Raw genomic sequence first — 26,901 nt, forward strand, 5'->3', positions numbered from 1 at the left:
CGTGAGGAACACGGTCTGACTGTCAAAAACAAACACCTCGACGAACATGGGTAAAACGCCTGCATATTACTACATTGCGCTTGCCTGCATTGCATGTGCAGGCATACCGAAAGGTGAATAAACACCCCACTCGGTCTTCACGATCGTCAAGCTGACCATTGAGATCAGGCTACGATGAAGGAGGCTTTTCTGCGAGCACAAAACTGCCATCGTTCGTCCAAGACTTCAACCTGGTGAAAGCGAACTGGGAAGGCCGGGCATCGGAATTGGCAGATCGAAAGGCCAACATCTCATCCTTCGGTGTGTTGGGAGCAGCATTTGGATCGCTCATAGCAATCTTCCTCAATGACCGAATCGGCAGGCTGCGTACGTACCAGCTGGCCATTTGCGTCTGGGGCGCGGGCATTCTCATGCAGATCTTCTCGTCGGGAATCTATGGATTTATGCTGTTTGCGAGGATCTTTGGAGGTCTTGGAGCAGGCTCTTTGACCGTCACTGCGCCCCTCTTTCTAGCCGAGATCGCCACGGCAAAGAGGCGTGGTCTGATGGTCAGCTTGTACATGGTCGTGTTGCTGACGTTCTTGACGCTCGGTGAGTAGCCATGGGCGCAAGATACCAAGTTCCTGTACTGACTCCCGTTTAGGCTTCTTCATCAACTACGGCGCTGAAAAACACATGGCATCGAACCGCACTCAATACCGCCTCGTGCAGGGAATTCCTCTGATCCCGACGGGGATCGCATTCATCTGCTCATGGTGGATGAGCGACACACCTCGCTGGCTTGCATCTCAAGACCGATACGACGAAGCGCTCGCATCTCTTGCACGCCTTCGCGGGTCCGACATGAACGACAACACCGTCCGGGAAGAGTTCGAGCAGATTGAGGCGCAGAGGCGGCAGAAGCTTGCGGACCTTTCTGGCACGTCGCTGTGGAATGTGTTGAAAGAGATTGTGACGGTGCCTACGTACCGCAGTCGCTTCCTTCTTGTGATGACCATGCAGACCATCGCACAGTGGTCTGGCGGCAATGGAATTACAGTGAGTACGCCGAATAAGTGCACACCTCAGGGCATGAACTGACAGCTTCGCAGTACGTAAGTCGATTTCCGCGGAGAATATCTCTTTCGTCACCTCATGGAGTCGAAAGCTCGCGATTCAAAGACAAAAGCGCTAGACCGCTCAAACGCACACGCTGACCGTCGTCCTCTCACAGTACATCCCCGAAATCTTCCAGTACGCCGGCATCGACGGAGAATCCAGCTCGCTGATCTCCTCCGGCGCGTACGGCATCGTAAAGCTCGTCTTCACCATGGTCTTCGCCTGGGGCCTGATCGACATCATCGGACGCCGGCGCTGCTTCCTGGCCGGTCTCTTTCTGCAACTTGCTGCCCACATCTACATGGCCGTCTACATGTCGTACCAGCCCGGCGTCGCGAGCAACAAGTCCGCCTCGGATGCCGCGATCGCGTCGGTCTTCATCTACGCGGTCGGATGGTCCATCGGCCTGTGCACTGTCCAGTACCTGTACGGAACGGAAGTGTTCCCGACGAGGATCCGCAGCGTCAGCTACGCTTCCAGCATGGCGCTGCATTGGTTCTTCCAGTTTGCCGTCGTGAGGGTGACGCCGAACATGTTCGTCAGCCTTGACGTGTGGGGAGCGTACATTTTCTGGGCTCTCATCTGCGGCTGCGGCATCGTCATTCTCGGTCTTTGGGCTCCGGAGACGAAGGGTGTGCCGATGGAGCGCATGGGCGAGCTGTTCAGTGGCCATTGGTGGATGGGATGGAGGGCAAAGCTCGGCTCTGAAAGTCTCGAGGAGCTCGTGCGGGAGGGTAAGGTCAGCGAGGAGAACGTGACCACGGACACTCGCGTGGAGCGAGTATAGATCATTTTGATAGATCGTAGACATGGAAATTCCTTCTTAGCAAGAAAAAGACAAATCATTCTTGCGAGTATTACTGAGTTATAATCGTACTCATTGCTCCTGTCGCCAAGACGTGGTTGCTGAGTTTGCACATGGTCTTCCAAATTGATTAAATACTCACTGAGAGCAATTTTCAATGCCGGAGTCGGCTCTAGTACCAGGGCTTATCCAAATCGATATCAAACCCAGCGTTGACATTCGCCGAGATGGGCTCCAGCTCTGGAAGCAAGTTGAAGAAGTCCGGAGGTATCTCGAGAGCGTTGAAGTCCGGAACGGCGAAGGCATCGTAATTGCTTGTCCAAGCTTGTTCCGATGCTAGATTGCCAGCCGGTTGGTCTTTGGCTTGCTCCTGTTGGTGTTGTAATGAGCTGGTCAGGTGGTGGGAGCCGTCTGGTTCTCGGGATATCAATTTCGTGTCTAGATGTTGCAGCTCTCTATAGATGAGCGCTAAGGCTGAGGTGATGACTGGCAAGAATGGTCAGCTTAGCAGGCATATTTGCTACATAGCCAAGCTTACTAGGGCTGGTCACTTTGATCCTCTCCAGCGTCTCGACACAAAATTTGAGGCTGTCCATGGCTTGAGAAGTGAAGTCTCTCGTAGCTTGCACTTGAAGCAAGAAGACAGATGCTGCGATGTAGACTGCATACGCCTGAGATGTAATAACATGGCCGTGACCGAAGGACCTTGTGAAAAAGCTGAAAAGTACAAGGATAGCGTTGGCAGCTTCGAGACATTGCCGGAGGTGATGTCCGCTCTGCGAATCGCTAGCCTCTTCGTGCTTGCCGTAAGTCGTGAGCAAGGGTCTATGCAGGAGTATCCGTGTAGTATGATATAGGAGGCTGTGCCATGTTAGTTGAGATGTCTGGCAGGCTGCCCAAACTAGTATGCTCACTTCAAGGTTACAATGTGGCTCGGCGGGCACTGCGTGGGCAGTGACTGAACCGATATTGTGAGATGAGCCGGAAGTCGTTCATGCCATGTCGCAAGCCTTCTCTCTTCGTCAAAAGCGCATTTGGCCACCTCTGCAAGAGTGCTCTCTTTCACCGGATTGTACATCGTGACCAATACAGCGTTCAAGATCTTGGACAGAGCGCATGTATTAATGAAACAGGATGTGGTATGGGCCTGCATTGGCGGATAGTTGTCAACGTAAGATTGATCCAGCCCTTGTGGTACCCACGTTTCGATCTCTCCAGTATCATCCAACACGTGAAGCGGTGGACTTTCCGAAGTCTCGTGTAGCGCCGGCAGCCGACCCAGATAGAGTGAGATTATTTTGTCCCAAAAGTAGCACGACCAGAAGAGACGATTTCGGATCTCGATTTCCTCAACAGAGAGTTGAACGGTCTTTGCGTATTTCCGCCCGTCAAAAATGATACCCAAATCGACAATCAGTCTGAAGGCCATGCCACTGTAGAGCCACGCTTGAGAGAGATTGCCTGCGCCGCATTCCTGGGCACTGAGTAGTAGCAAGGCCTGTACTGTAGGAATGGAAGGAGCGCCAGTTTGCAGAGCGGTCATGAGATCAGCTCGCGCCTGACGGCCAAAGTACGCACCGCCTTCGAAGGGTTCCAGGAGAGGTAGGATACGCTCGTTTGCCTTAGCCCATCTCACAGAGTGTGCGAGAACAGCATTCAGCAGTAAGACCGAGCAATACGGGCCATTACTTTGTAAATCACGGGTAAAGGTAGGCCGGTAGACGAAATTGAAGACAGGCTGTATCCAGCACCAGTGGAGATCCAAGAGGATTTGTATTACCTCGGGTAGATTAGACAACTTTTCGAGAGCACGCTCCGTCCAGGCACTGTTGATGAGTTCCTGCTTCGCCTGCTCGGGATTATGCTCCGAGCCAGATGCTGCAGCATAATGGTCATTGGGTCCTGCAACACCCAAATTCATGAAGCTAGTACGGCCATGGAACGAGATGTGACCACCATCGCGCCTGGTCAGACTGGGCAAGTTCCTCGATGACTCTGAGCGTTCGTCTACCGGGGATTGAACGGATCCACTTTGCTCAGAGCCAGGCGACTGATTTGGCAGACCTTGAGCTTTCGCCAGAGCCGTCTCAAGCTCCGATATACGACTTTCTAGCCTTTGAATGTGGGACAAAGATGGTGCTCTAGACCGATACCGTTAGAATGCGAATGGGGTACAGCCATTGAATCTTCTTACAATTTATAGACACACGAATGGTCGCCTCTAGCCAAGCAACGAGCACAAATGGGATGGCCTCCATCGCATTTGACCTTTCTGCGCCGACATGATTCACAGGAGAATGCGCTCTTTTTACGGATACCGCCGTCTGGGACCGGAGGGCTGCTTGGCGGTGCCATAGCAGTGAAATCAGAAGATAGGTATATACAGCAAACGATGCAACGAAAGCATGATGTCTGTCTGAATCGCGCGAAACGATTCCGACCGGTCGGGTGCTTCTAACGAAGATGCGGAGGGCATAGAGGATGGCGAATGGAAGCGAAGGAAGCGAACCGATCGGCGCGGTCTTCTCCGCACTCGCGTGACTCGCGTGACGGGAAGACCCGCCGGTCGGGGAGGCAGCCAGGCACCTCCGAGAGTCCAAGCTCTGACGAACGAGCTGGAGACACACGGACTGCCGCGGACAGCGTCTTCCAGAAGACCACGCCAGACCTCCACCGCGCATCAATCGGCGAGGATCCTCACCATGGCCACCGCATCGATCGCCAGAAGCAGCTGCTTCCGCGCAGCAACCCTGTTCAGCCGCCCGTTCGCCGCGCCCGCTCCCTCGAAAGCCTTCTTCACCACCTCCGCACCATTGAAACAGCTTCGCACAACCTCCAGACCAGCGACTCCTTCTCTCTCGATACTCTCCAGCATAGCCCGCAACCCCGTGGCTGTCCGCGCACACACTCAAGCAATCAGACATGCATCCACAAGCGGCCAGCCCGCGCAAAAAGCCGCCCCAGCACAAGGAGCCTCGCCCGAGATCCTGACCTGGAACCGCTTTTTCGACCTCAGGCGCAAGCGCCGCTTCATCAACCTCGGCGCCTCCGTCGTCACCGCCTTCATCACCGTCAGTCTCGCGGCGCCGATGATCGCCCAGCAGGACATCGACACCTGGGGCGCGCAGATCTCCGGCATGGACCCCTTCGTGGTGCTCGGCGTGACCACTTTCACAGTAGCCATCTGCGGCTGGATGTGCGGCCCTACTTTCGGGACGGCCGCTTTCAAGATATGGGCGGGAAGGAGAGGATGGAACGCTGCTATTGCGCACGTGAGTACTTTTCGGCGCAAGGATCACCACGGAACGAGGTGTACTGACGAACAATCACAGAAAGAGAAGAGCTTCTACGCTCGCATCAAGCGCTACCGCGCCGACCCGTCTGCCAGCAGCCCTCAGAACCCAATCCCGGATTACTACGGCGAGAAGATCGCGAGCGTGAAGGACTACAGGCGCTGGCTGAAGGACCAGCGGACCTTCAACCGCAAGAAGAACAGAAGCTTCATCTGAAGGATCCGATGAGCGGTCAGGGAAAGAGAGGCGGTCATGATGCGAAGTTCGGTCGCACGGAAGGAGTGTGGTTTGCATTATGGCAGGAAAACGTTGGAGCATGGCGAAAGAGGCGTTATCGATTTGAATATTTCCACGCAGTTGGACGGCCATCATCGATTGAGCTGGATAAAGTTGTTCATATGTACGACTACGGCTAAGTTATACAAACAATTTTCTCCTGTCCAAAAGTATCGTCCAATAATCCACTCCACCAGATCCAATCAGTACTTGGCGCCCAACTCCTTCTCCCTCCTGATCTGCTCCTCGTCAACAACAATGATCGCCTTGCCCTGAATCTTGCCACCATGAACCATCTCAACCAACTCCCCGATCTTATGAAGACCGTAAAACGGATTCGTCTTGACCGTCACCCCGTGCTCCGCAATACACTTCAGCATACTCTTGGACTCCTCCGGCGAACAAATCAACGACCCCCTAATCCTGATGTCCCGGAAAATGATCTCCGGGAACGGGATCTCCACCACGTCCGGCTGCGCAATCTGCACCATCAGCCCATGCATCTTCGTCACCGCGCACGCCAGCCCCGCCGCGCTCGGCGCATCGCTCAGATTCACCGTCGCGTCCGCGCCCATCCCGCCCGTAACCCCCTGCACCGCCCGCACAGCCTCCTCCTTTCCCTCCCGCGCATCGACAACCACGTCCGCCCCGTGCTCCCGCGTCAACGCCAGCCCCTCATCCCGCGCATCGACGCCCACAACCTTCAGCCCCAGCGCCTTCGCAAACTGGATCCCCAAGTGCCCCAGCCCGCCTCCGCTCCCGACGAAACAAACCCACTCGCCGGCCTTCAGCTCCGTCTCCAGCACGGCGCGCCAGACCGTCCTGCCCGCGCACGCCAGCGGCGCCGCGCTCATGAAGCTCACCGCGTCCGGCAGCGCCGTGGTACTCCGCGAATCAGCCTTCACGTACTCGGCGAAACAGCCCTGCGCCGTGACACCAATGTGGCCTTCGATATTAGTGCAGTACTGCAACTGCTTCTCCGGGCCGAGACAATCGGGGCATGCGCCGCACGGGTGCAGCGGCAGGCCGCACATGACTCTGTCGCCGTTGGCGAAGTTCTTGACAGCGGATCCAACAGCGACGACGGTCCCCGCGCCCTCGTGCGAGGCCGTGACGGGCAGCTTGGTGCCGAAGACGCCGGCCTGCACCATGCTGTCTGTGTGGCAGTTGGAGGCGACGGCGACTTTGACGAGGAGGTCGTGCGGGGCTAGGTCGGCGGGGACGGGGACGGAGTTGATTTTGTAGGGCGTGTTGTAGGCTTCGACTTGGATTGCGCGCATTTTGGAGGGGAGGGAGGGGAGGCCATTTTGGGTGCGTTGGAGAGGAGTGTGTTGCTCAAAGGAAGGTGGGTGGTGCTGTCGGTGAGCTGTGGGTGGAGCTGGTTCTGGAAGGTGTTGCTGAGGGGAGGTCCGAGAGGAGCATCTTGGAGCTTTTCAATGCTCCGGTGGAGCTCGAATGATTTGTGTTCTGACGTTTGTTATTCGGGAATAATCAAGATAGGCTTCGAGATGGAGGTGGGGTTGGTCGAGATCCGACGGGCTGTCGTCATGCCGGTTGAAGCATGGCTGGCGGTCGATCAGGGTCCACGGTGTGGACATTGCTTTGCGAACATGTCAAATTGATCTGTGTCTGCTGAAGTCTTGCTCACAGTGCTTGAACCTTTGTGCTTCAAGACAAGGTCTGGATCTTCGATGGCCTGACGTCAGCGACAAGCAGCGGGGCATGCTGAAAACAATAACATCACCTCGAACACCTTCATACCGCTGGATACTTGACGGTGCAAGATTGTTATTGCTGGCAATGGAAGCTGAGCCGGAACTTGGCCAGTAGCGTTCATTGCACTGTGGATGAGAACAAGCATGTCGACTACGTTGTCCCGGCTCATGCAGATCCAGACGCATGAGAGTCTATCTGTCGAGGAAAGTAACAGTTTCGCCTTGCTCGAAGAGGTTGATCCCTCGACCAAGGGACCCAACTCGACACAATTGGAGTATCGACTTCGAGTAGGTCAAGAAGAAACGGTACGTACCTGTCTCAGAGACAGGACAAGGATTAGATGCAGATTGCCACGTGTTTACCTCCTATCGTCCTGGAACACGGTCCTCGACGGGAAGAGCGCCCCGGATTCACACGTGCGGGTAGTTTGAAGACATCAAGAGCCGTATCCGCCCAGATATGCTAATCGGACACTTTGAAAGATTATCGAGGAAATCCTGCTGGTTCGAAGCAGACTTCTCGTCGAGGTACATGGCCCGATAGAGGCGGAAAGGGAGGCTGAAGTGACCCAACCGGAGCGCGATACATCATGGCCAAATCGAGCGAGCATTGAACTTTCAAGCCAGCCACGATTCTGGCCTCATCTTCTGTCACGTGCACGCGCGTGTGATGAATGCGATGGTATGAGCAAGTAAATGTCTTGGCGCAGCAGCCACCGCAGCTTTCGATGCAGCGAAGCGTGTGCAACCAACCAGCAGATGCGGATACCTGCTCACTCTTCAGCAAACACCCCGAAAGCGCGTTCACGTGTCCGAAGCCATGTGTGAGCGACGTGGGTGCGGCGTGGGAGCGGTGGCCAGACCGACTGGAATGTGGACTCTGGCATCCACACCACCACTCGTCCAGCCGTATAAAGTGATTGACAACCGACCACCACCTTGAGCCTCTCGACCTCTCTGCTGAATTCTTCGTCGTCACAACAACCCCGACGATGAAAACCGCCGCTATCATCGCCGCCGGCATCAGTCTGGCCTCGCCCGCCTCTGCTTCCACCGGCAGGGAAGGCCACGGACTCATCGGTTATGGCATCCAGATGTACAATCCGACCTGCGCCTTCGCCTGCCAATCATCCATCAGCAACCCCTTGGACTGCCCAGATGCCCATCACGACATGGAAGGCATGGTCATGAAGCGTATGTCCGGCATGCACGAGGAGAAGCCTTCGCCCGAATGCTACGCCAACAACGTCCCGTACTTGCAAACACTCGCATACTGCATGTATCAATACTGCGCGGATGATGTGGCCAACTCGACTCGCGACAAATTCTTCGAGATGAGCATTGGAGGTCGCATGAAGCAACCGCCGAAGCCGCTGTACTCCTACTCTGAAGCGTTGCTCAGGATCGATCGTGCGCCGACGAACACCACGCCGGCAGAGGAAATGCTGATGGAGGTCAGCTTGGTGGCGGAAGAGGACTATCTCCCGAACTTCAACGGCAACTATGGCTTCGAGAGGGCTGAGGGTGTCCACTCTCGCTATGGGTGAGTCTATGATGATGCTTCATGCATTATCCTGTTTCTCAGCTGACAGATACCAGAATCATCGTCATGGCCACTGGCATCGCGATCCCAATCGCAGCATCCCTCCTCCGATTCCTGCCCCTACCAAAGCGTCTCGGAAATCGCCTCAATGCCTACTTCAACTACCCACCCGCTATGGGGTCCCGGCACAGCACTCCGCTTCTGAATCTGATGATCATGCCGACTCGCGGACAGTCTCTGTTCTTATTCTATCTGGTGGCCGTCAACGTCATCCTATGTTCGGTCGGTTTCGAATCTCGCCAGCCCAATTCCTGGTTTGCTTCATCCGCAGAAGAGATCAGATCGCTTGTTGCGAATCGCACGGGTGTGCTGAGTCTGGTCAATCTCGCACTCTCTGTACTATACGCTGGCCGCAACAACTTTCTCATCTTTCTCACCGACTGGCCGCAGTCTACTTACCTTCTGCTCCATCGCTGGACGGCTGGTATCGCTACCTTACAAGCTTGCATCCACTCAGCGATCTACCTGCACAACTACCTGCAATCTGGCGATCATGCAACGGAAGCCAAGCTCGACTACTGGGTCTGGGGTGTCGTCGCAACGCTCGCCATGACTATTCTTCTGCCGACTTCAATACTTCCTCTTAGACAGAAAGCCTACGAGATCTTCCTCGCCTGGCATGTGATCGTGGCTTTCTTCGCCATCCTCGGCTGCTATTTGCACATCTTCCTCCGCTTCGAGCGTCAGTGGGGCTACGAGTTGTGGGTATACCTGGCATTCGCTTTCTGGGCCTTCGATCGACTTATGAGATTCGCCCGTCTCGCCAGAAACGGCATCTGCAAAGCCAAAGTCACCGTCATCGACGAAGACTACATCCGCCTCGACGTCCCCGGCGTAACAGGCGAAGGACAAGCCTACCTCTACTTCCCCACCCTCACCTGGCGAGTATGGGAAAACCACCCCTTCTCCATCGCCGGCGGCTTCCTGCACATCAACCCCGACGCCAAACCCACCGAGACCCACGTCTCCTCCAGCGCCAGCTCCGCCCACGCCTCCACAACCACCGACATCGAAAAACACCCCACCGTCTCAGTCAGCCCCACAACCAAACCACACACTCCCACCCCATACTCAAACCCCCACCAAAACCTAACCTTCATAATCCGCACCCACACCGGCACCACCTCCCTCCTGCGCTCGCGCGCCTCCCTCCCCCTCCTCCTCGAATCCCCCTACCCCGGCTCCCTCCTCCACCCCACCCCCGCAGCCCTAAACGCCCACCCCCGCCTCCTCTGCATCGCCGGCGGCGTCGGCATCACCGCCCTCCTGCCCTTGCTCGCCTCGCACCGCGGCGCCCGCAAACTCGCCTGGGGCGTGCGCAACGCGAGTTTGCTCGCCGGCTTGCGCGATCTGACCGAGGGGCCGGGCATGGCGGGCGTGCATGTGCGGACGAGCGTGGGGGCGAGGTTGGATGTGCGGGCGCTTGTGGAGGGGGAGGCCGGGAGGGTTGGAGAGGGCAGTCTGGCGGTTGTTGTCAGTGGGCCGCCGGGGATGGCGGATGAGGTGCGCGCGGCTGTTGTGCGGGTTGTGGGGAGGGGAGGGGTGGTGGGGTTTTGGGAGGAGAGCTATAGTTGGTGAGGTTGGGTGGGAGGGAGGGGAAGTGGGGTTGGGGAGCGAGGTTGGCGTGCTTTTTGTGGCTGCTTAGATGTCAGTACAGTAAACGCATTTCTGGAATCATTCCGCGTGTTCATGTCAATTTCTCAAGCGACGTTTATCGCCGCAGCATGCCTTGCAAACTTTCCTCCGTTGGCTTGATCGCTCTAGCGCCCGAGCACCGCTTCAGAGTTGGTAAGGTAGGCAGTGGAGGCAGTGCAATACGTCTGACTCAGATGAGGAGCACGTCCGGGATAGCCAAGCACGCCACATTTGTCGTCATGATACTCTGCAACGATGTGGATATATCTGCACTCGGGAATGCATACAGTCTGCAACACACGCCGGTCGAGTCCGTGCTCCCAACACGTCAAGGCACGTCTGGTCGTTCTGCGTTGAATGCGGACTGAGCGCGAAAACAGAGGCAGAGAGGCAGACTCGTGCTTAAATTGGCCTTGAAGCTTGAAGGGCGATTGAGGACTATAGTGCCATTCTGAGCAGATGCTTGAAAATGTACATCTTCATGTGGAATACAAAAAATAGACACGTATGGGTCCCAAACGACGTACGATGTCCGATCGATCTGGTGGGATATCATCGGGGAGGTCAATGGCTGCTGAGAACGGTATGCCCAGCGCGTTATGCGCGTCAAAGAAACAAGCATGGCTGAGGCGCGACGTAGGTCACTCGACGCTATGGAGGCACAAGTTTTCGACATTAATAAATTATTTGACGGCGATGCTCGTGAAACGGACAAAGAGAGTCGTCACGAACACATACAGTAGCCTCGAAGACTTAACATCGAATCAGTCCACCTCTACAATGGACGGTACAATTCCCAAGAGAACAAGATGTCGAAACGTCGGTAAGCACCGTTCAGCAGTAGACAGGGGAAAGTTTTTGTGAACGCAATCCAAGATACCTAAGCGTAGAATGTACGAAAAGACAAAGCATGCCATTAGATCCACTCCAATCCAAATCTCACTCGCAAGCCAATAACATCTCATCAATGAACGTCGCGCATTCAGCGCCCAGGTGCAATACCAGGAGACCGACCTTTCGCCGTACGTATCCGCCCGCCTCGTCTTGGAGAAGGCGGTTCAACTAGGTAGGACGCGATGCAGACGTCCTGGCACTAACGAACGAAGAAGCCGAACTCGACTGCGGGTCCCTTGAGCTGGAAGCAGGACCGCTTGCCGCCTTCTTTGTCTTGTTCAGAGCTCGCTGTTCCGCGGCCTCGGCTCGCCGTCTCTCTTCTTCGGCGACCGCTTGAGCTTCGCGTTGCTGTTTCCTCTTTCCGTCTTCCTCGCGCTTTGCTGGAGAAAGGTCAGCCACCGTTTGGATCAAGTCGCGGCTGGACCTTACCTTTCGGCTTGTATGAGCTGAAGATCGGCAGAGCCACTCGCTTCTCAGAACGCTGGAAGACCTTGGCTTCCTGGATGTAAGGGTTGCCGATGACGATGTCATACGGTGCATCGTCAACGACATAGAACTCAGTCAAGCTGTACTTGAAGGCGTCGCGAGCGCACCAGGAGAGTTTGATCTTGTGGCTCGGTAAGCAAGTCTGCTGATTGAGGCTCGTAAAACCACGGGACCCGATGTCCGTCTCGCTCAAGATCTCGAGCTGGGATTCCAGGCCCTGTGCTGTGATGAGGGTCTTCGTGATGAAATTGGCATCACTTCCAGTGTCGTATTTACCTCGCACGGGGAACCAGCTCGAGCCGGAAGGTTCTTGGTGCGTCTTTGCAATAACCGCGTCGAGCATGGAAAGATCTTGATCGAGTTCCCTAGACTCAGGGCTGTGGCTGGCAATTACGCTATCACGCTTCGAGTTTGATGCGACTTTGGGTGTCGCCATACGCTCCGGACAGAATGAGTCGATGTCGTCGGCGCCGGACACCGAATCATTCAAAGCGCGCCTATGTTGCGGTCAATAGCCAGAAGGCGGTGGAGATTTGAGCAAATTTACCTCACCGAGGAATTGTCTTGTGCCCGCAGATTCGAGAGAGCTCCTTGCAAAGCTGTGGTGAGAGTTGTAAAGTCGCTTTGCATATCTGCCTGCTTTTGCTTTATCTCCTGCCATTCAAGGCTATGCTGATCAGCCTGCTGAAGAGCTGTTAAGGAACGGGGAACTCACTCTCGGCATAGATCGCGCATCAACACGACCGCGTTTCGGAATTCGTCCATCTCTTGCTTGCTCTTCTTACTGACCACTCCAGGCCAAGAGTCGATACCGTGCTGCTTCAGATACTTACTCGCTTTCTCCGACATGGAAGACCCCAAGCTTTCACATCGTTCGTAGAACTCTTTGAGAATGGACGTGGTGGAGCTCGGGCTCGCCTTAGCGATGATTTTGCCCGAATCTTCAAGCAGACCCAACAGCACATATAGGTCGGAGAACTCATTTGCCGGTGAATGGGCTTGCAGATAGCTCGGGAGAGCCGATATCCCGAGCGGTCTACTTGCTGGGTCCATTTCTTCTTATTGAATTCTTGCGATTTGGGCGGAGACAAAATGTTATGGAAAGTGACGAGGTAAGTAACGATCGTGAACAGAACAATTCAGAGCGGACCGTCCATCTTTTTGTACCTTGTGGTGCTGAGGCTGACGCGGTTCGCTCGCGTGCAGTCAGGCGCCTAAAGCTGTTTCGATCTCATGTTGCGGCGCTTAACGGTGCCGCATACTTGCAGTAGTATGTTTGACGATTAGGAAGCGACTTCTGTTTGAGGGGACAGAGAGGGCATCTAGAATGCTTGCGTGTTCTTTCAGACAACATCGGATGCGACGCGACAAAGCGTGCCGTATCCTTTCCTGCTAAGCGCTGAGGAGCCCAGCCCGGCGTCGCAAGGCTATCACAAGCTCGCGAACCTCATAGGCCAGTAGCCCGGAGCAACAAGGCTATCTTTGTTGAAATAGTCCTCGAACCTTCGTGAGCTCTGCTGTCAGTGTTATGCCAAACTCACCATCTGATCATCTCGGTGCTCAACTTTCCTTCTGCCGGCCAACTGTATTTTCTTCCTTCGACGAAACGTGTTGCACTCGAGCTCCGGGAGACTAATCGAACGTATAAAACCAAACTGAATGTTCAAACGAGTGTCGTGATTCGTAAATGCTATGAAATGCTCCAATTATGTAAGGATCAAAAGAGAGAAAATGTGCTCTATGCGAAATCAGTGTTGATTACAGCAATCCCCCTAATAATGCTCATGCAAGACCATCTAGAAAAGGTACACAGGCTGCGGGCCGATGTTGCCATACTGGCCAGAGCCGAACGGGTTGGAAGGAGTGACCTCCTGGCCATTCACATTGGCGACGCCGAAATAAGCCTTAGCCTTCTCCTGGTCGTTGACAACAGTCATGACGGCAAAAGCGTTCTCAGCACCGAACTGCGCGCTGTAGCCCCAGGAGACCTTGATGGGGGAGTCGGCGGTGCAAGCGATGTCGGACCAGGACTCGACGGGGGCGTCCTTGACGTTCGTGCGGATGACGGTGCAGGCTTGCGAAGAGCGGTCGTCGCTGGCGGTCAGGTTGAAGTTGTAGTCGCAGCCGGAGCGGTCCTCGGCGCAGTAGCGGCTGAGGTTCTCGACGGTCCAGGTAAGGTCTTCGGCCTTGGTTTCGCCGGAGGTTGCGGCGCCGGTGGCGGCTGCGACGGCGGCGCTGGAGGCTGCGACTGAAGCTGCGGTGGAGGGAACGGAGGCGGCGGTTGCGGTGCAGTCGCCACGGGCGATGGCTGCAGCGTTGCAGAAGAGGAACGAGGAGCTCGAGGGGGTAGGGGTTACCAAGGAAAGAGCGCCGTTGGTGGAGACGCAAGAGGCGCCGTTAGGGTAGCTGTGCGCGGGGTTGCAGGCGTAGCCGGTGCTGGAGGGCGCGGGAGTGACCAGCGAGAGTGCGCCGTTGGTAGAGACACACTGGGCACCGTTCGGGTAGCTGTGCGCCGGGTTGCAGGCGTAGCCGGTGCTCGAAGGAGCAGGAGTCACCAGCGAAAGAAGGCCATTAGTGGAGATGCAAGACGCTCCGTTGGGGTAGCTGTGCGCCGGGTTGCAGGCGTATCCAGTGCTCGACGGGGCGGGCGTCACGAGAGACAGGGCGCCGTTCGTAGAGATACACTGTGCACCATTGGGATAGGCGTGAGCCGGATTGCAGGGGTATCCGGTGCTGGAAGGCGCGGGAGTGACCAGAGTAAGGGCACCGTTGGTAGAGACGCAAGAAGCTCCGTTCGGGTAGCTGTGGGCCGGGTTGCAAGCAAAGCCAGTGCTGGAGGGAGCAGGAGTGACCAGCGAGAGGGCGCCGTTGGTAGAGACGCATGAGGCTCCATTGGGGTAGCTGTGGGCAGGGTTGCAAGCGAAGCCAGTGCTGGATGGCGCGGGAGTGATCAGAGTAAGGACACCGTTGGTAGAGACGCATGAGGCTCCATTAGGGTAGCTATGAGCTGGGTTGCAGGCGTAGGAAGCGGAGGACGTCGCGATAGGACTGGCAAAAGCACCGGTGGCTCCGGCGGCCAGAGTAACGAACGTAGACTGGCGCATTGTGATCGATTTTCCCTGAGGTGCTGATTTCTGTTTCGATGGGCTGTATAGTCGTAGTGGATATGAGGAAGTGAGCTGGTGATTTCAGTGTTTCCTTGTCAGTCCAGACGGATCTATTATATATGCCATCGACATGGCATCGGTAGGCTTTATTCCGGACCATCTACGTCAGTGAAGCCCAAACTCGTATTTTTGGATACGACCTAAACGACCGTCCACCGGATCGCCTAGCACCAGTGTTCAAATAGGGCGCTTTGACTTCAGGGTCTTGCTAACGAAATATGGCTTTGACATCTAGGGCTGAGGTCAACTTCAGTGCCATTGCACCGAAGATACTTGTCGTCATCCATCTCACAACTTGGCGAGTAAGCAGATCTGCCGCAGAGATGCATGATGTTACATGCAGCCTACTCGCAGACGTCTCTTCGCAGTGATTTCGAAGATCATACTTTGAGATGCTACAGGTCCGCGCACTGTATAGATGGACGGAGACTGGCTCCGGCGGAAAGCCTCGGGAAGTGCATTTGGAGCGTGCGGATTGATCCCAAGAATAGAACGCAGTGGCGAAGAAGAAAGGTCAAAAGTCTTGTAACCGTGAAGCTTCAGAGGCGTCCTCCACAAACCGGGGATCCAATACGAGCGCTCGGGCTCCGGCTTTCCCGGCCGTGCCGCGGCTCCAGGCGCGCTTAATCCCGAACCTTGACCTTCCTCCGAGACCACGACCAGCACCAGACCGAACCCTAAAGCGATGCTGCAATCGAACCCTCTTCTTGTCTGCGCTTGAGAGCGATGCGCAGATCGCTAAGAAAAAACAAAGGAACGTGGGCTTCTGTGCTGGCTCGTATCGTCAAGCGCAAAAGCTCGACGGCCATGGATTGGGCCCTTGAGTTGACTTCCGTGACCAACGATACAACTTGTGTGAAACATTGACAGACCGGCCAAATCGAGGACAATGCAACGATAACATAGCGCAGAAGATGACAATCAACCGGCAGAGAATCTTGCGCTGCATATCTCCTCAACAAGCAAAGCAGCCGCAACAATGAGGGCTTGAACCGGCTACAGTGCACAGTCAGCCACGAGGCCAATGAAATGCATGCCCGTGGTCAAGCGAAGTATAGCGGCCTGGCTATTTTGGATTAAGTTCCCCACGTCTACTCAACTAGCTCAAAAGCCGGACCCAGGGCCTCGCCCTTGACGCATGCCAGACGCCTTCCTGTCGACCGAGGCGGAGCCCACCGCAGACCTTTAGAGGCGGATTTACTTTTATCACATTACTCTACAGTAATCGCGTCAGCGAAAAATTGCCTCTGCAGTTCGTACTCCATGTCTTAGATAATCGAGGGTCCAGTCGTCCTGGATAGCTACATCGACAAAACGATGACTTATCAGCATGTGATGCGCCATAAATACTGGCGACCTTCCTCTCTGATCAGGAAATTCCGAGACGCAGACATCCAAGCCGATGCAAATACTCAAATATTCCCACCAAACCCAAACGACCATCCCAAACCCCGCCCTACCCTCCCAAGGTCCTGCCCTACCCTCTACACCACAAGCGAACAGGGCAGATCGACGCCCGCCTCGTATCCGTATCCCCAGCCGCGCCGCAGCGTCGATCAGCATCATTGACAATCGGCAGTCGTGCGACGACGCCAACGACGCTGGAGTCCGGCGTCGTGCTGTTTGAGGAGTCTGTCGCAAGCGTCGGAGTCCGACCTCCCTATAACGATCTCAAAGTCTGCGTTCTCGTTCACCCGAAGCCTTCGTCCTCCGACTGCACGAGGGAAGACGACTTACAGTCCTCAAAACGCGCACGTCAGCATCGGTGCTCTGACGAGGGGTTGTGATCTAAATCGAGACTGGAAAACGGAAGCTTTTGATGTCGCTCGACGTGGGTATGTTGCATTCGACAAAGTGGTCTGTGGGCGTCATCTGGGACCTCGAACAACAATAAGCAACGCCATCGCGGAATCGGTGACCTGGCTGCGAATCATGCCTTGCTCGAAATTAGAGGGAGACCCAGACTCCATTGCTAAGATCGGATCGATCAGTGAGCGTTCGTTGGCACAGCTGCTGGGTGACAGAGACCGCAATAACGAATTGGCCATCCAGTATCGGATCGGACGGGCACGCGTGAGGTCTCCAGCTGATTGTCAGATCTTTCATTCATGCTAGAGGTATGTGCATAGGATTGTCTCAGTCTCGACTGATGGTGTGTACACTAAATAAAAAATCGCCAGAACGCCCCGCTTACAGCAATAATATCCCACCCGATGCATGTGCTCCTAACCAAAACAAAATCGCTGCTTCAAAATTCCTTCAACGTGTTCCAATTTTTGTTTTCCCTCACATCAGCTCCACAGGCGGCCTAGAAGTATGCTGGAACTTCGTCTCCGCCCCGCCCGCCGGGCTGATATCCCCCGGACTGTCCGTCATATCCTCAACCTCGATAGCCGGCAGTGCGGGCGAACCACCATGGTCCTCAGGATGGTACACAACGGTCCCCGTGCCGGACCTCGTCCGCGTCGCACTCGGCTTGTACTCCTCCTCCTCCTGCTGTGCTCCACCGGCGTCCCGCATCTGCGTGTCCGCCACCGCGGCGTCCATGGGCCCGGGCTTGGCCTGCAGCTTGCTCAGGGCGCTGGCCAGGTCCTCGGCGTGCACCTCCTTGTTGGGCGGGTCCTCGTCGCGCATCTGCCAGCCCATGGGCGGGGACGGCGGCGGCGAGATGAAGAAGAGCTTGTCGCTCTTGGGCAGGTGCAGGTGGCGGTCGGCGGCGTCGAGGTTGGTGTGCTGGCCGAAGTAGACGCGGACGCGGCAGCCGAGGACGGACTCGCCGTCGAGGACCTGGCGGATGGCGACGGCGTCGTCGACGGTGTGGAAGGAGACGACGATGCGGCGGAAGGACTTGAGCGGGGCGAAGGTGTGGATGGTGGCGTGCTCGTTGATGGCGCGGGAGATGTTCTCGAGCACGGAGGAGGTGAAGATCTCGAGGGATTGGAGGTTGGTGATCAGAAGAGTGTTGGTGGGCGGCGAGGGGTGCGAGAGGGGCGGGAGGTCGGAGAGGTCGAGCGACATGCTGGGGGTGTGGCGTTTGGAGGGCGAGGCGGTAGGCGGGGTTGAGATGTCCATGGCCATGGTGGGTGGTGGAGTGTGTTTGGGTGGTGGTGGTGGTGAGTGTCGCGTGAGTGTTGGCGGAGAGGATGGGAGGATGCGCAGGGAGAAGGCAGACAGGTATGTATGGCCGCGGGGTCGAGAGGCTGTGCAGATGGTTCTGGAACAGAAGTCGGCGTGCAGCGATCGCGCATACCGCACCGCTGCTGCTGCGGCGGCGCAGACAGGCCGCTGACGTCTCGCCGAGCAGGGCTGAGCAGCGCGGGGAGGCGCAGGCGGGAGGCGCCGCGGGCCGGGCGGGAGAGAGGGTGTGACGAGACGAGACGAGAACAGCCTGAGGCAGAAACGCGAGCGTGGGGCAGTGAGCAGGCCACAATGGCACAAGCGGACTCCACCCGCGTGGCGTGTGGGCGTTCGTCGACGGGAGAGAGTATTGCCGGGATGCCTTGCTGCCTTGCTGCCTTGCTGCCTCGCTGCCTGGCTGCCAACCAGCAGATCGCGGATCACCACCAGCATGCACGCACGCACGCCATCGTGGCCATCCCCCAGCCGAGGCAGCGAGAGGCCTAAGCGAAGCAGCGCCGTTGAGCCCGCGTGCGTCACAACCCGGCTGTGCCACGCGATTGGCGAAGCCGCCCTCCCGCGCCGCAGCGGCCCGGCGTGCGATCTGCCGCGGCATCGCCCGCCCGCGCGCCGTCCGGCGATGATTGCACGACGGCGCCGGAAGGGCAACGGACGTCGCGTGGGCGGAGGCGGCGGAGGAAGGGCACAGAGGGCAGCAGGTGGTTAGGGCCCTCGAGAGGCTCAGAGCCACTCCTAGCGCCCGCCGGCCGCTGCTCTCGCCAGATCCCCCACCCGCCACTACTCTTCCCTCGTCCTGGCCAAACGATCGCCTCCTCTGCTCGAACCGCCGCCGCTGTGCCTCTCTGCCTGTCCTGTCCTGTCCTGTCGCCACTCGCTACGCTGCACCGAAACTCTGCCCCAAGCGGCCGCCCACCCGTCCCTCCCCCCCCAAATCCTTCCCCCCTCACATCCCAACCCACATGCAGCAGCCGCTCGACCCCGAGCTGGGCGAGGAGGCCTTGGCCGCCCAGGACGACTTCAGCGAGTCTGACTCGGGCTACGGGGACGAGACGGCGCTGTCGACCGCCTCGCTGCAGTCCAGCGTCTTCGACTACGAGGAGGAGTACGGCCGCTCCTACCACGCCTTCCGCCGCGGCAAGTACTGCCTGCCCAACGACGAGCGCGAGCAGGAGCGCATGGACCTGCACTACCACTCGCTGCGCCTGGCCCTGGGCAACCGCCACTGGATCGCGCCCACCGGCGACGCGAGGTCCATCCTCGACGTCGGCACCGGCACCGGCATCTGGGCCATGGACGTCGCCGACGACCACCCGGCCGCGCAGGTCGTGGGCGTCGACCTGTCGCCCATCCAGCCGACCGCCGTGCCGCCCAACCTGGAGTTCCAGATCATGGACGCCGACGAGCCGTGGGCCGGCTTCGAGGAGCGGTTCGACTTCGTGCACACGCGGCTGATGAACGGCTTCAGCATCAAGTCGTGGGCCTTCTTCTACGAGCAGGCGTTCGCGGCCCTGCAGCCGGGCGGCTGGTGCGAGAACCAGGAGTTCGAGGTCGTCTTCGGCTGCGACGACGCCACCCTGCCCGCCGACAGCGCCTGCGTGCGCTGGGCCGACCTGTGGAACCAGGGCATCTCCAAATTCGGGCTGACCGGCCGCTGCTACCCGCAGGTGATGAAGGAGCAGATGGAGGCGGCGGGGTTTATCAATGTGACCACGCGCTTCTACCGCATGCCCATCGGCGCCTGGCCGAAGGACAAGGCGCTGCGGCAGAGCGGGCTGTTCAACGTCATCGGCTTGCTGGACGGGCTTTCCGGCCTGAGCCAGAGGGTCTTCACGCGCGGGCTGGAGTGGACCATCGAGGAGATGGAGGTGCTGCTGATGCAGGTCCGCGAAGAGTGCAAGAACAGGAGGATTCACACCTACTTCCCTATGTGAGTCGCGCCATTCCCATCCCGTACGCCAAGTGGCAATGCTAACAACGAGGTCGCAGATACGTCGTCTACGGGCAAAAACCGCTGGAGGCGCCGACCGCGTGAGATTTGAGAGACCTTGATACCCCCCCGCCCAAACCCAGGTCAGGCCACGACTTTCGGTTTGGGATGTTTTGTTGAGCGTTGCAGTTGAGTCGAGCTTTTGGCGATGATGTGTAAATAATGGCGCAGAAAGAAAAAAAATTATGGGAAATGAAGAGAACGAACGGATCTACTACTGTACAGACCTGTACATAAGCGACGGCACGGGGAAAATGAGAAGCGAGCATAGCGAATGGAAGTAATTACTTGGCTCTGGTATGATAATATTGTCTGGCGTGTAATAAGCAAACGTGTGCACAAACAGTACATGCAAGCAATTTTGGAAAGGAATCCTTTCAACATTATTATTCAAGCCTTCATCCCACTAGATACCACCGAAAAGAGATCGGCGGCCGATTGGGCGATCGCGCAGAGCCCCACAGCTTCACGCCTTCGAGCCGCCCGGGAGCCAGCTGAAAAGGTGAAACAGCAGATCGCCGGAGATCGTCGCCCGCGCGAGTCAAGACTTTCCGCTCGAACCGTCTCCGCTCTCAAATCTATCGATACTGTATAGATCGTTGCCGGAGATTTTCCGGCCGTCACATAGTGATATATCGCCTGTAGATGGCAGCACGCGTGCTCGTGCACCTCCACGCATCGCATCCGACTAACTCATCACGACTTTTTCTCCTTTCCTTCTTCCAATACTTCGAGCCCGAGAGCTTACAACTTCGCGCTCAGCACGGCGCGCATGCGCTTCTCCACCGCCTCCAGGTACTCGCCGGTGGTGACGTAGTCGTCCTTCTTGCCGCACGCGATGGCCAGGTCCTTGGTCATGATGCCCTGCTGGTCGACGACGTGCACGCACGCCTCCTCCAGGCTCTCGGCGAACTTGATCACCTCGGGCTGGCCGTCGAGCTCGCCGCGCTTGGCGAGCCCGCGCGTCCACGCGAAGATGGACGCGATCGGGTTCGTCGAGGTCGGGTTGCCCTTCTGGTGCTCGCGGTAGTGGCGCGTCACGGTGCCGTGGGCGGCTTCCGCTTCGAAGGTTTTGCCGTCGGGGGTGACAAGGACGGAGGTCATGAGGCCGAGGGACCCGAAGCCTTGGGCGACGATGTCGGATTGCACGTCGCCGTCGTAGTCTGGGGAGGGCTGTTAGCTTGCTGTTTTGTGTGATTGCTTTCAATGTGTCGCGTCACTCACTCTTCATGGCGATGAGCATGCCGCCGTCGGACTTGATCATCTGCGCGACCATGTCGTCGATCAGGCGGTGCTCGTACCACAAACCCTTGGACTCAAACTCCTTCCTGTACTCCTTCTCGTAGATCTCCTGGAAGATGTCCTTGAAGCGGCCGTCGTACTTCTTGAGGATGGTGTTCTTGGTCGACATGTACATGGGCAGCTTGAGCGACAGCGCGTGCTTGAAGGACGCGTGCGCGAAGCCCGCGATGCTCTCCGCCGTGTTGTACTGCGTCTGCGCCACGCCGCCCTGCGACTTCTCGCTGAACTCAAACACCTGGATCGCCTCGGGCTTGCCGCCCTTGGGCGTGAAGACCATCTCCAGCTTGCCCGGGCCGTCGATCACGCGGTCCTTGGCGCGGTACTGGTCGCCGAAGGCGTGGCGGCCGATGACGATGGGCTTCTTCCAGCCGGGCACGAGGCGCGGGACCTTGGGGATGACGATGGGCTCGCGGAAGACGGTGCCGCCCAGGTGGTTGCGGATGGTGCCGTTGGGGCTGAGCCACATCTGCTTGAGCTTGAACTCCTCGACGCGCTGCTCGTCGGGCGTGATGGTGGCGCACTTGACGCCGACGCTGTACTTCTTGATCGCCTCGGCGGCGTCCAGGGTGACCTTGTCGTTGGTCTCGTCGCGGTAGGGCAGGCCCAGGTCGTAGTACTTGAGGTCGACGTCGAGGTAGGGGTGGATGAACTTGTCCTTGATGTCCTGCCAGATGATGCGGGTCATCTCGTCGCCGTCGAGCTCGACGATCGGGTTCTTGACCTTGATCTTGGGGATTTGGGAGGCCATGGTGCGGCGGTGGGCGATGCTGGCGGCGACGGGGCGGGAGAAGGAGGAGCGGGCGGAGAAGATGGGCTGCTGGTGGGCGGCGAGGCGGGTGAACTGGCGGAGGGAAGACATGGCGGCGGCGGCGGCGGCGGTGGAGGAGGAGGTGACGTGCTGCTGCCGGTGAGTTACCTAGGGACGGAACGGAAGGCTGGCGTAGCTCGGAGGCAGCTCTGTCGGCTTGGAGGCTGTCTGGGTGTCGGGCGTGGGCGAGGGACCTCGGTGTTCAAGAGCTGCAGGGCAGAGACGCGGGGAAGCGATGTCGGGGGAACGGCGCGCGAGGATTTGCTTGCCCGGCTGAATGACATTCGGTCACCGCCGAGAAAGGGCCATAGGCACGACCGTGCTGCGCCCTTCACGTTGCGATATTACCAACTTTGACGATAAGAGCCGTGACATTCCTTGGTAGAATGCGATCTCGCTTTGGCTACTGCGGAAATGGTGCCGTATACCACTGTACCGCTGGCCCGACTGCACGTCATCACCGCTGCAAGCAACCGCTGCACGACATCTTCACGCAAACAACTCCGGCTGAAGACAATATCACAATCACCTTGTCTTAGCATGTCTGACTGCATACCGCCGGATCACAGAGCTCGGACATTTGCGGTGGAAGCCGCTGGCTTGCGCAAACTATGCAGGAGGACCCAGAACATACCACAAGGCGACTCCCGCGCATCATCTTGCTCGGCGATGCCAATGTAGCGCCACTGACATGACAGCACGGCTCGAAAAAATTATCGCGTTCGATCGAGGCGAACGACAAGAGCGCTGGAGATGCCGCGATCACGTGAGCAATCTGGACCTTACCCATTCCACTCCACCCGGCTTGCGATGGAATGCAGCTCACTAGGTACAATGCGGCGCTGGTCGCCATGTGCTATCGGACCCTCCCGCCTGTCGGTCTCTTGGTCTACCACCTGGAATGCGCCTCACAATTGGAAGTGGCTGGAGGTAAGTTACAATAGTCCTGTGCGATGGTAAGCGTACTGTTTCACTGTTTGCCTCCTTCTGCTCGTCTCCTTGCCCCAGTTCCTGCATTTTGAGCAAACTCCCGGCCTAGCAATCTGGTACCTTCAAGCTCACGGCACTTAACAACCCGCTGGCCTACCAGCCATCAAAGGCCCTGACAGCCGCAAGCCAACCAACGGATCTGCGCCTAATATCAAGAGGCCACAAGGCCTGCAGCAACCCATGGCGTCCCTCCACCAGCAAACATCAGTCCCAATTCGGTCCTCGAACAAAGAATCCGACTGGTCGAGCTTCTGCAACAACGTCTTTGAAGAATACCTCGATGACGATGACCTCTTCGCCGTCGAACCCCGTCATTCGCGCGATCGAAGCAGCTCGGACGACTCAGGCCAGCATCTCTTTGACTTCTCAGGGTCTTCAGAACAAAGCAACCACACCACTGGCACCTCGCCTATTCCTTCCTGGGAACATGCTGGACTCCACACCCCAGTTTTGGAGGCACAGCAGCCCAAAGCACAGGAGAGCGTGGGTTTCTGGAAGCGCACGCTGAAGGCACTGGAGCAGAACGCGGCCGAATCTGAACAGAAGCAGCGTGTTCTGCGCACCACAAAATCACATCCAGACTTTCTGAGCCTTGGAGGCCATCCTTCACCACCAGCTATACCGTCTTCTCCCACCGACCAATCACTGTCCGTCCAACGCCGCCGCGTCTCCCGTCCCGGCGCCGCAAACGGAAATAAACCATCAACTGCGTCAGCGATACGGTCTGTCTCACGTGGGAGACCCACGGGGGTGTGCAAAACTACCTCAGTAGCTGGGGCCGCCAATCCTTATGCCACTGTCCGCAAAGTCAGCACCTCCCCTCACAAGATGATGACTCCGTCGCGTTACCGCGCAGGCTTCAAGGATGTCTGGGCCGAAAAGATCGAGCAAAGCGGCGACCGCGACAAGTATCACCTTCATATGCCATCACGTGCGCACGATCACCCCACCTTCCCGGCGTCGCCGCCGCCTTCGGCCAGAATGTCCCAGGATGCCTTTTCTGCATTCGGTTCGCCTTTGGCCCCGACCCAGCTCGCTCCCCTGCCGGCTTACGATCCGGAGTTGTCGCCGTTGACCGATTGCTTCCAACAACAGGCCAGGATCCATACACCGATTGCCTCGCCTTTGTTCGAACCGCAAGATGACACGCCTTACTTCGACGCTGTCCCAGCAGTCCCGTCAGTACCCGTCGATCCGTATGCTCTTCACGCTGTACCGCTGAACGACACCAGTCCTGTGTTTCCGGATAGAACATCATCTCTCGTGGCAAATAGAATCGGCTTTTTCGACTTCGGTTTCGGGAGCACGACCACCGGAGTCGACAGCTGGGCACCGGACGCGCTGTCTCCACCCCCAACAACACAGTACTTCCACGACCCCTTCGCAGGCCTCCCTCACGCCGTCCTCCCCACGACAGAACACCACGAACCTCTCGTAACCGGCCTCGGCATCAGCTGCGACCCATCCCTCGTCTCAGCCCCACCCCACGCCACAGCCGACTTCGCCCCTCTACCCCCAATCGACTACCAAACAATGCCCCTCCCCCACGGCCTCCCAACCACACCCCACAGACGCTCGCGCCTCCGCTCCGACTCTCCCTCCCCACCCCTCACCGAACCTCGCAGCGCCCGCCGCGCGACCCGCGGGCCCTCCGGCTCCCGCTCGCGCTGCACCTCCCGCCACCGCCGCGCGAAATCCACAAACAGCACGCCGCGCCACCCGCCCGCGGCGGAGAAGAGCGGCTTCGTCAATTTCACGCCCCACGACAGTACCAAGATCCTCAGCGGCGTGGCGCCGTCGGGCAGCTCGAAGACGAAGGCTAGGCGGGAGAAGGAGGCGGCGGATAAGAGGAGGCGGTTGAGCCAGGCGGCTGTTAGGGCGGTTGTGGAGGCTGGGGGGGATTTGGATGGGCTTGCTAAGGCGGGGTTGTTGGCGTGAATGGACGTGTTTTGGGGGCTGGAGAGGGTGCTGAGGATAGGATGTGACTTGGAATGCTATGTCTGTACATGACTTTAGCTGTTCTGGGGCCAGTGCTAGAAGCCAGGAAAGCCCTCAGAGTTCAACAACGTGGATCACGAAATCCCTGCGCAAAGTCTAAAGCCAGAATGTGCCCACGGCGACAGCCACTACGAGACCCATGCCCGAGAACGACGGCGAACCCACCTGCAGCGCAGCCTTCGACGAACTCGTCGCCGACGCAGAAGACGACGTCTTCGACCCAGACCCCGAGGTCGGAGTGCCCGACCCCGATCCCCCAGTAGCAACGTTCCTCGCCGTCATGTTCCACCTCTCAAAGAACTTAATGAACACCCTCGTCGCGCTGAGATCCGACGCCGATTTCGTAGGCCACTTATGCCCCAGCTCCGGCAGATAATACGACTGCACCATGCCCGCCGTCTCGCCCTGCCCAAACGAATAGTGCGTGATATCCGTCCCCTCCACAGTCGAACTTTCGTTCTTCGAGTCCAGCCCATCCCGCTCCGCCCACGCAGTCACAAAGTGCGGCACAGAAGGCAGGCACGAGTTGCGCCGCTCGCCGCCCTCGTAGCTGATGACCTTATCGGAGCCACCATTCGTGAAGATCATCGGCACTTTCGTCCCGTTGTTGTCGCACGCCAATGGCACGGTGTCCGGCTCGCAGGCGCCCGTGACGTTGTTCTGGTAGTAGGCGCCGCTGGCGGCGGCGAAGGCGGCGAATTTCGTCGACGCCACGGCGTCGCACGCGAGGATGTTGGCTACGAAGCCGCCGCCGTTGCTGAGGCCCGAGGCGTAGATTCTCTCGGAGTCGATGCAGAGGCGGTCCGAGAGGCGGGCGAGGAGCTCGAGCGTGAAGGCGACGTCGTTGGCGTGGGACGTGGGGTCGCCTTGCCATTGTTGCTGGCCTGAGTCGGAGCTTGATGAGGAGTCGTCGTCGTACTCGTCGTACTCGTCGTCGTACTCGTCGTCGTTTTGGCGTCTGAGCCGCCGTCTGAGGTTGATGGAGTCCGAATCATCGTCTCCGGGATCGTCAATCTCGGACGTCGCCGTCCCATTACCCCTCTGAGCCTGCGGATACACAACGATATAGTCCGAGTTGTAGTCCTTATCCGACAACCTCGTGATCTTCTCCTGGTGCTCCGCGTCCTTGCCCCGCCCCGCAAACGACCAGATCATCCCCGCCGGCGTGGCGACGTCGTACGTCTCGGGGATGTGCAGCAAGTAGCGCCTCTTCGGGCTGCCGGAGGGCCCGAACGTCATGGCATTGCTCTTGCCCTCTTCGCCCTTCGTGAGGCCTTTGGGCAGAGCTTTGCCGCAGCCGGCGGACTTCGATGCGTGCGTTGTCCCGGCGCTCGCCAGCAAGGCGGACACGAAAAGAGCGACATGCATCGTGTGCAGAGTACGAGAAAGACCGAGATAGAAAAAGAAAAGAGCGGATCGAGCAGCGCGGTTTTTCCAAACCTCCCGGCCCGGATCTCGCACGATGTTATTATATCAACACTACGTCCCCCCATCCCACCTCCGTCCGGCATGCAGGAACCCGCGCGCCCGGGACCGCAGCCGCGATATATACACAGAGGCGCTGATTGGCCATGTTTACGAAGCGTCGAGTCGGTATCGGTACGGAGTCATCAGTCGAAGTACCTCCGGGATACGAAGAGGAGCGCGTAACCGAAAGGTTAAATGTGAGGCTTAGCTGTTGGGCTGGAAGGCTAAGGATGTGACAG

The 26,901-nt window shown here is 57.9% G+C and overlaps 12 protein-coding genes across 12 annotated transcripts; 5 read left to right on the top strand and 7 right to left on the bottom strand.

The window, feature by feature from the left end:
* Positions 1-46: 46 nt before the first annotated feature.
* WHR41_06604 (uncharacterized protein) lies at positions 47-1,885 on the top strand (the record flags this gene model as incomplete). The annotated part of the gene is made up of 4 exons (XM_069375209.1): positions 47-113; positions 169-591; positions 644-1,038; positions 1,214-1,885. 4 exons carry the CDS (start codon positions 47-49, stop codon positions 1,883-1,885), a joined length of 1,557 nt encoding a protein of 518 aa, XP_069227953.1.
* Positions 831-4,361, bottom strand: WHR41_06605 (uncharacterized protein). Its single transcript, XM_069375210.1, has 4 exons — positions 4,098-4,361; positions 2,818-4,044; positions 2,442-2,764; positions 831-2,389 (listed from the first exon to the last, which is right to left on the bottom strand). Exons 1-4 carry the CDS (start codon positions 4,256-4,258, stop codon positions 2,076-2,078), a joined length of 2,025 nt encoding a protein of 674 aa, XP_069227954.1. The 5' UTR covers positions 4,259-4,361; the 3' UTR covers positions 831-2,075.
* Positions 4,362-4,516: 155 nt separating this feature from the next.
* Positions 4,517-5,642, top strand: WHR41_06606 (uncharacterized protein). Its single transcript, XM_069375211.1, has 2 exons — positions 4,517-5,175; positions 5,236-5,642. Exons 1-2 carry the CDS (start codon positions 4,606-4,608, stop codon positions 5,410-5,412), a joined length of 747 nt encoding a protein of 248 aa, XP_069227951.1. The 5' UTR covers positions 4,517-4,605; the 3' UTR covers positions 5,413-5,642.
* Positions 5,643-5,675: 33 nt separating this feature from the next.
* Positions 5,676-6,778, bottom strand: WHR41_06607 (uncharacterized protein; the record flags this gene model as incomplete). Its single annotated transcript, XM_069375212.1, has 2 exons — positions 5,676-6,624; positions 6,696-6,778. 2 exons carry the CDS (start codon positions 6,776-6,778, stop codon positions 5,676-5,678), a joined length of 1,032 nt encoding a protein of 343 aa, XP_069227952.1.
* Positions 6,779-7,969: 1,191 nt separating this feature from the next.
* Positions 7,970-10,368, top strand: WHR41_06608 (uncharacterized protein; the record flags this gene model as incomplete). Its single annotated transcript, XM_069375213.1, has 2 exons — positions 7,970-8,730; positions 8,787-10,368. The coding sequence occupies exons 1-2, from the start codon at positions 8,180-8,182 to the stop codon at positions 10,366-10,368; spliced, it is 2,133 nt and encodes a 710-aa protein (XP_069227959.1). The 5' UTR covers positions 7,970-8,179.
* Positions 10,369-11,238: 870 nt separating this feature from the next.
* Positions 11,239-13,148, bottom strand: WHR41_06609 (uncharacterized protein). The gene is made up of 4 exons (XM_069375214.1): positions 12,521-13,148; positions 12,353-12,472; positions 11,749-12,302; positions 11,239-11,699 (listed from the first exon to the last, which is right to left on the bottom strand). Exons 1-4 carry the CDS (start codon positions 12,856-12,858, stop codon positions 11,488-11,490), a joined length of 1,224 nt encoding a protein of 407 aa, XP_069227960.1. The 5' UTR covers positions 12,859-13,148; the 3' UTR covers positions 11,239-11,487.
* A 453-nt stretch (positions 13,149-13,601) lies between these two features.
* On the bottom strand, positions 13,602-14,909 carry WHR41_06610 (uncharacterized protein; the record flags this gene model as incomplete). Its single annotated transcript, XM_069375215.1, has 1 exon — positions 13,602-14,909. One exon carries the CDS (start codon positions 14,907-14,909, stop codon positions 13,602-13,604), a length of 1,308 nt encoding a protein of 435 aa, XP_069227872.1.
* A 2,349-nt stretch (positions 14,910-17,258) lies between these two features.
* On the bottom strand, positions 17,259-18,050 carry WHR41_06611 (uncharacterized protein; the record flags this gene model as incomplete). The annotated part of the gene is made up of 1 exon (XM_069375216.1): positions 17,259-18,050. One exon carries the CDS (start codon positions 18,048-18,050, stop codon positions 17,259-17,261), a length of 792 nt encoding a protein of 263 aa, XP_069227871.1.
* A 1,019-nt stretch (positions 18,051-19,069) lies between these two features.
* WHR41_06612 (uncharacterized protein) lies at positions 19,070-20,479 on the top strand (the record flags this gene model as incomplete). Its single annotated transcript, XM_069375217.1, has 2 exons — positions 19,070-20,037; positions 20,097-20,479. 2 exons carry the CDS (start codon positions 19,070-19,072, stop codon positions 20,140-20,142), a joined length of 1,014 nt encoding a protein of 337 aa, XP_069227874.1. The 3' UTR covers positions 20,143-20,479.
* Positions 20,480-20,841: 362 nt separating this feature from the next.
* icdA (Isocitrate dehydrogenase [NADP], mitochondrial) lies at positions 20,842-22,258 on the bottom strand (the record flags this gene model as incomplete). Its single annotated transcript, XM_069375218.1, has 2 exons — positions 20,842-21,260; positions 21,322-22,258. The coding sequence occupies 2 exons, from the start codon at positions 22,256-22,258 to the stop codon at positions 20,842-20,844; spliced, it is 1,356 nt and encodes a 451-aa protein (XP_069227873.1).
* Positions 22,259-23,377: 1,119 nt separating this feature from the next.
* On the top strand, positions 23,378-25,135 carry WHR41_06614 (uncharacterized protein; the record flags this gene model as incomplete). The annotated part of the gene is made up of 1 exon (XM_069375219.1): positions 23,378-25,135. The coding sequence occupies one exon, from the start codon at positions 23,378-23,380 to the stop codon at positions 25,133-25,135; it is 1,758 nt and encodes a 585-aa protein (XP_069227876.1).
* Positions 25,136-25,291: 156 nt separating this feature from the next.
* WHR41_06615 (uncharacterized protein) lies at positions 25,292-26,563 on the bottom strand (the record flags this gene model as incomplete). Its single annotated transcript, XM_069375220.1, has 1 exon — positions 25,292-26,563. The coding sequence occupies one exon, from the start codon at positions 26,561-26,563 to the stop codon at positions 25,292-25,294; it is 1,272 nt and encodes a 423-aa protein (XP_069227875.1).
* Between the last annotated feature and the right edge of the window lie 338 nt (positions 26,564-26,901).

Source organism: Cladosporium halotolerans, assembly GCF_011745625.1.
Source record: "Cladosporium halotolerans strain TM138-S3 chromosome Unknown Sca23, whole genome shotgun sequence".
Classification (NCBI taxonomy): domain Eukaryota; kingdom Fungi; phylum Ascomycota; class Dothideomycetes; order Cladosporiales; family Cladosporiaceae; genus Cladosporium; species Cladosporium halotolerans.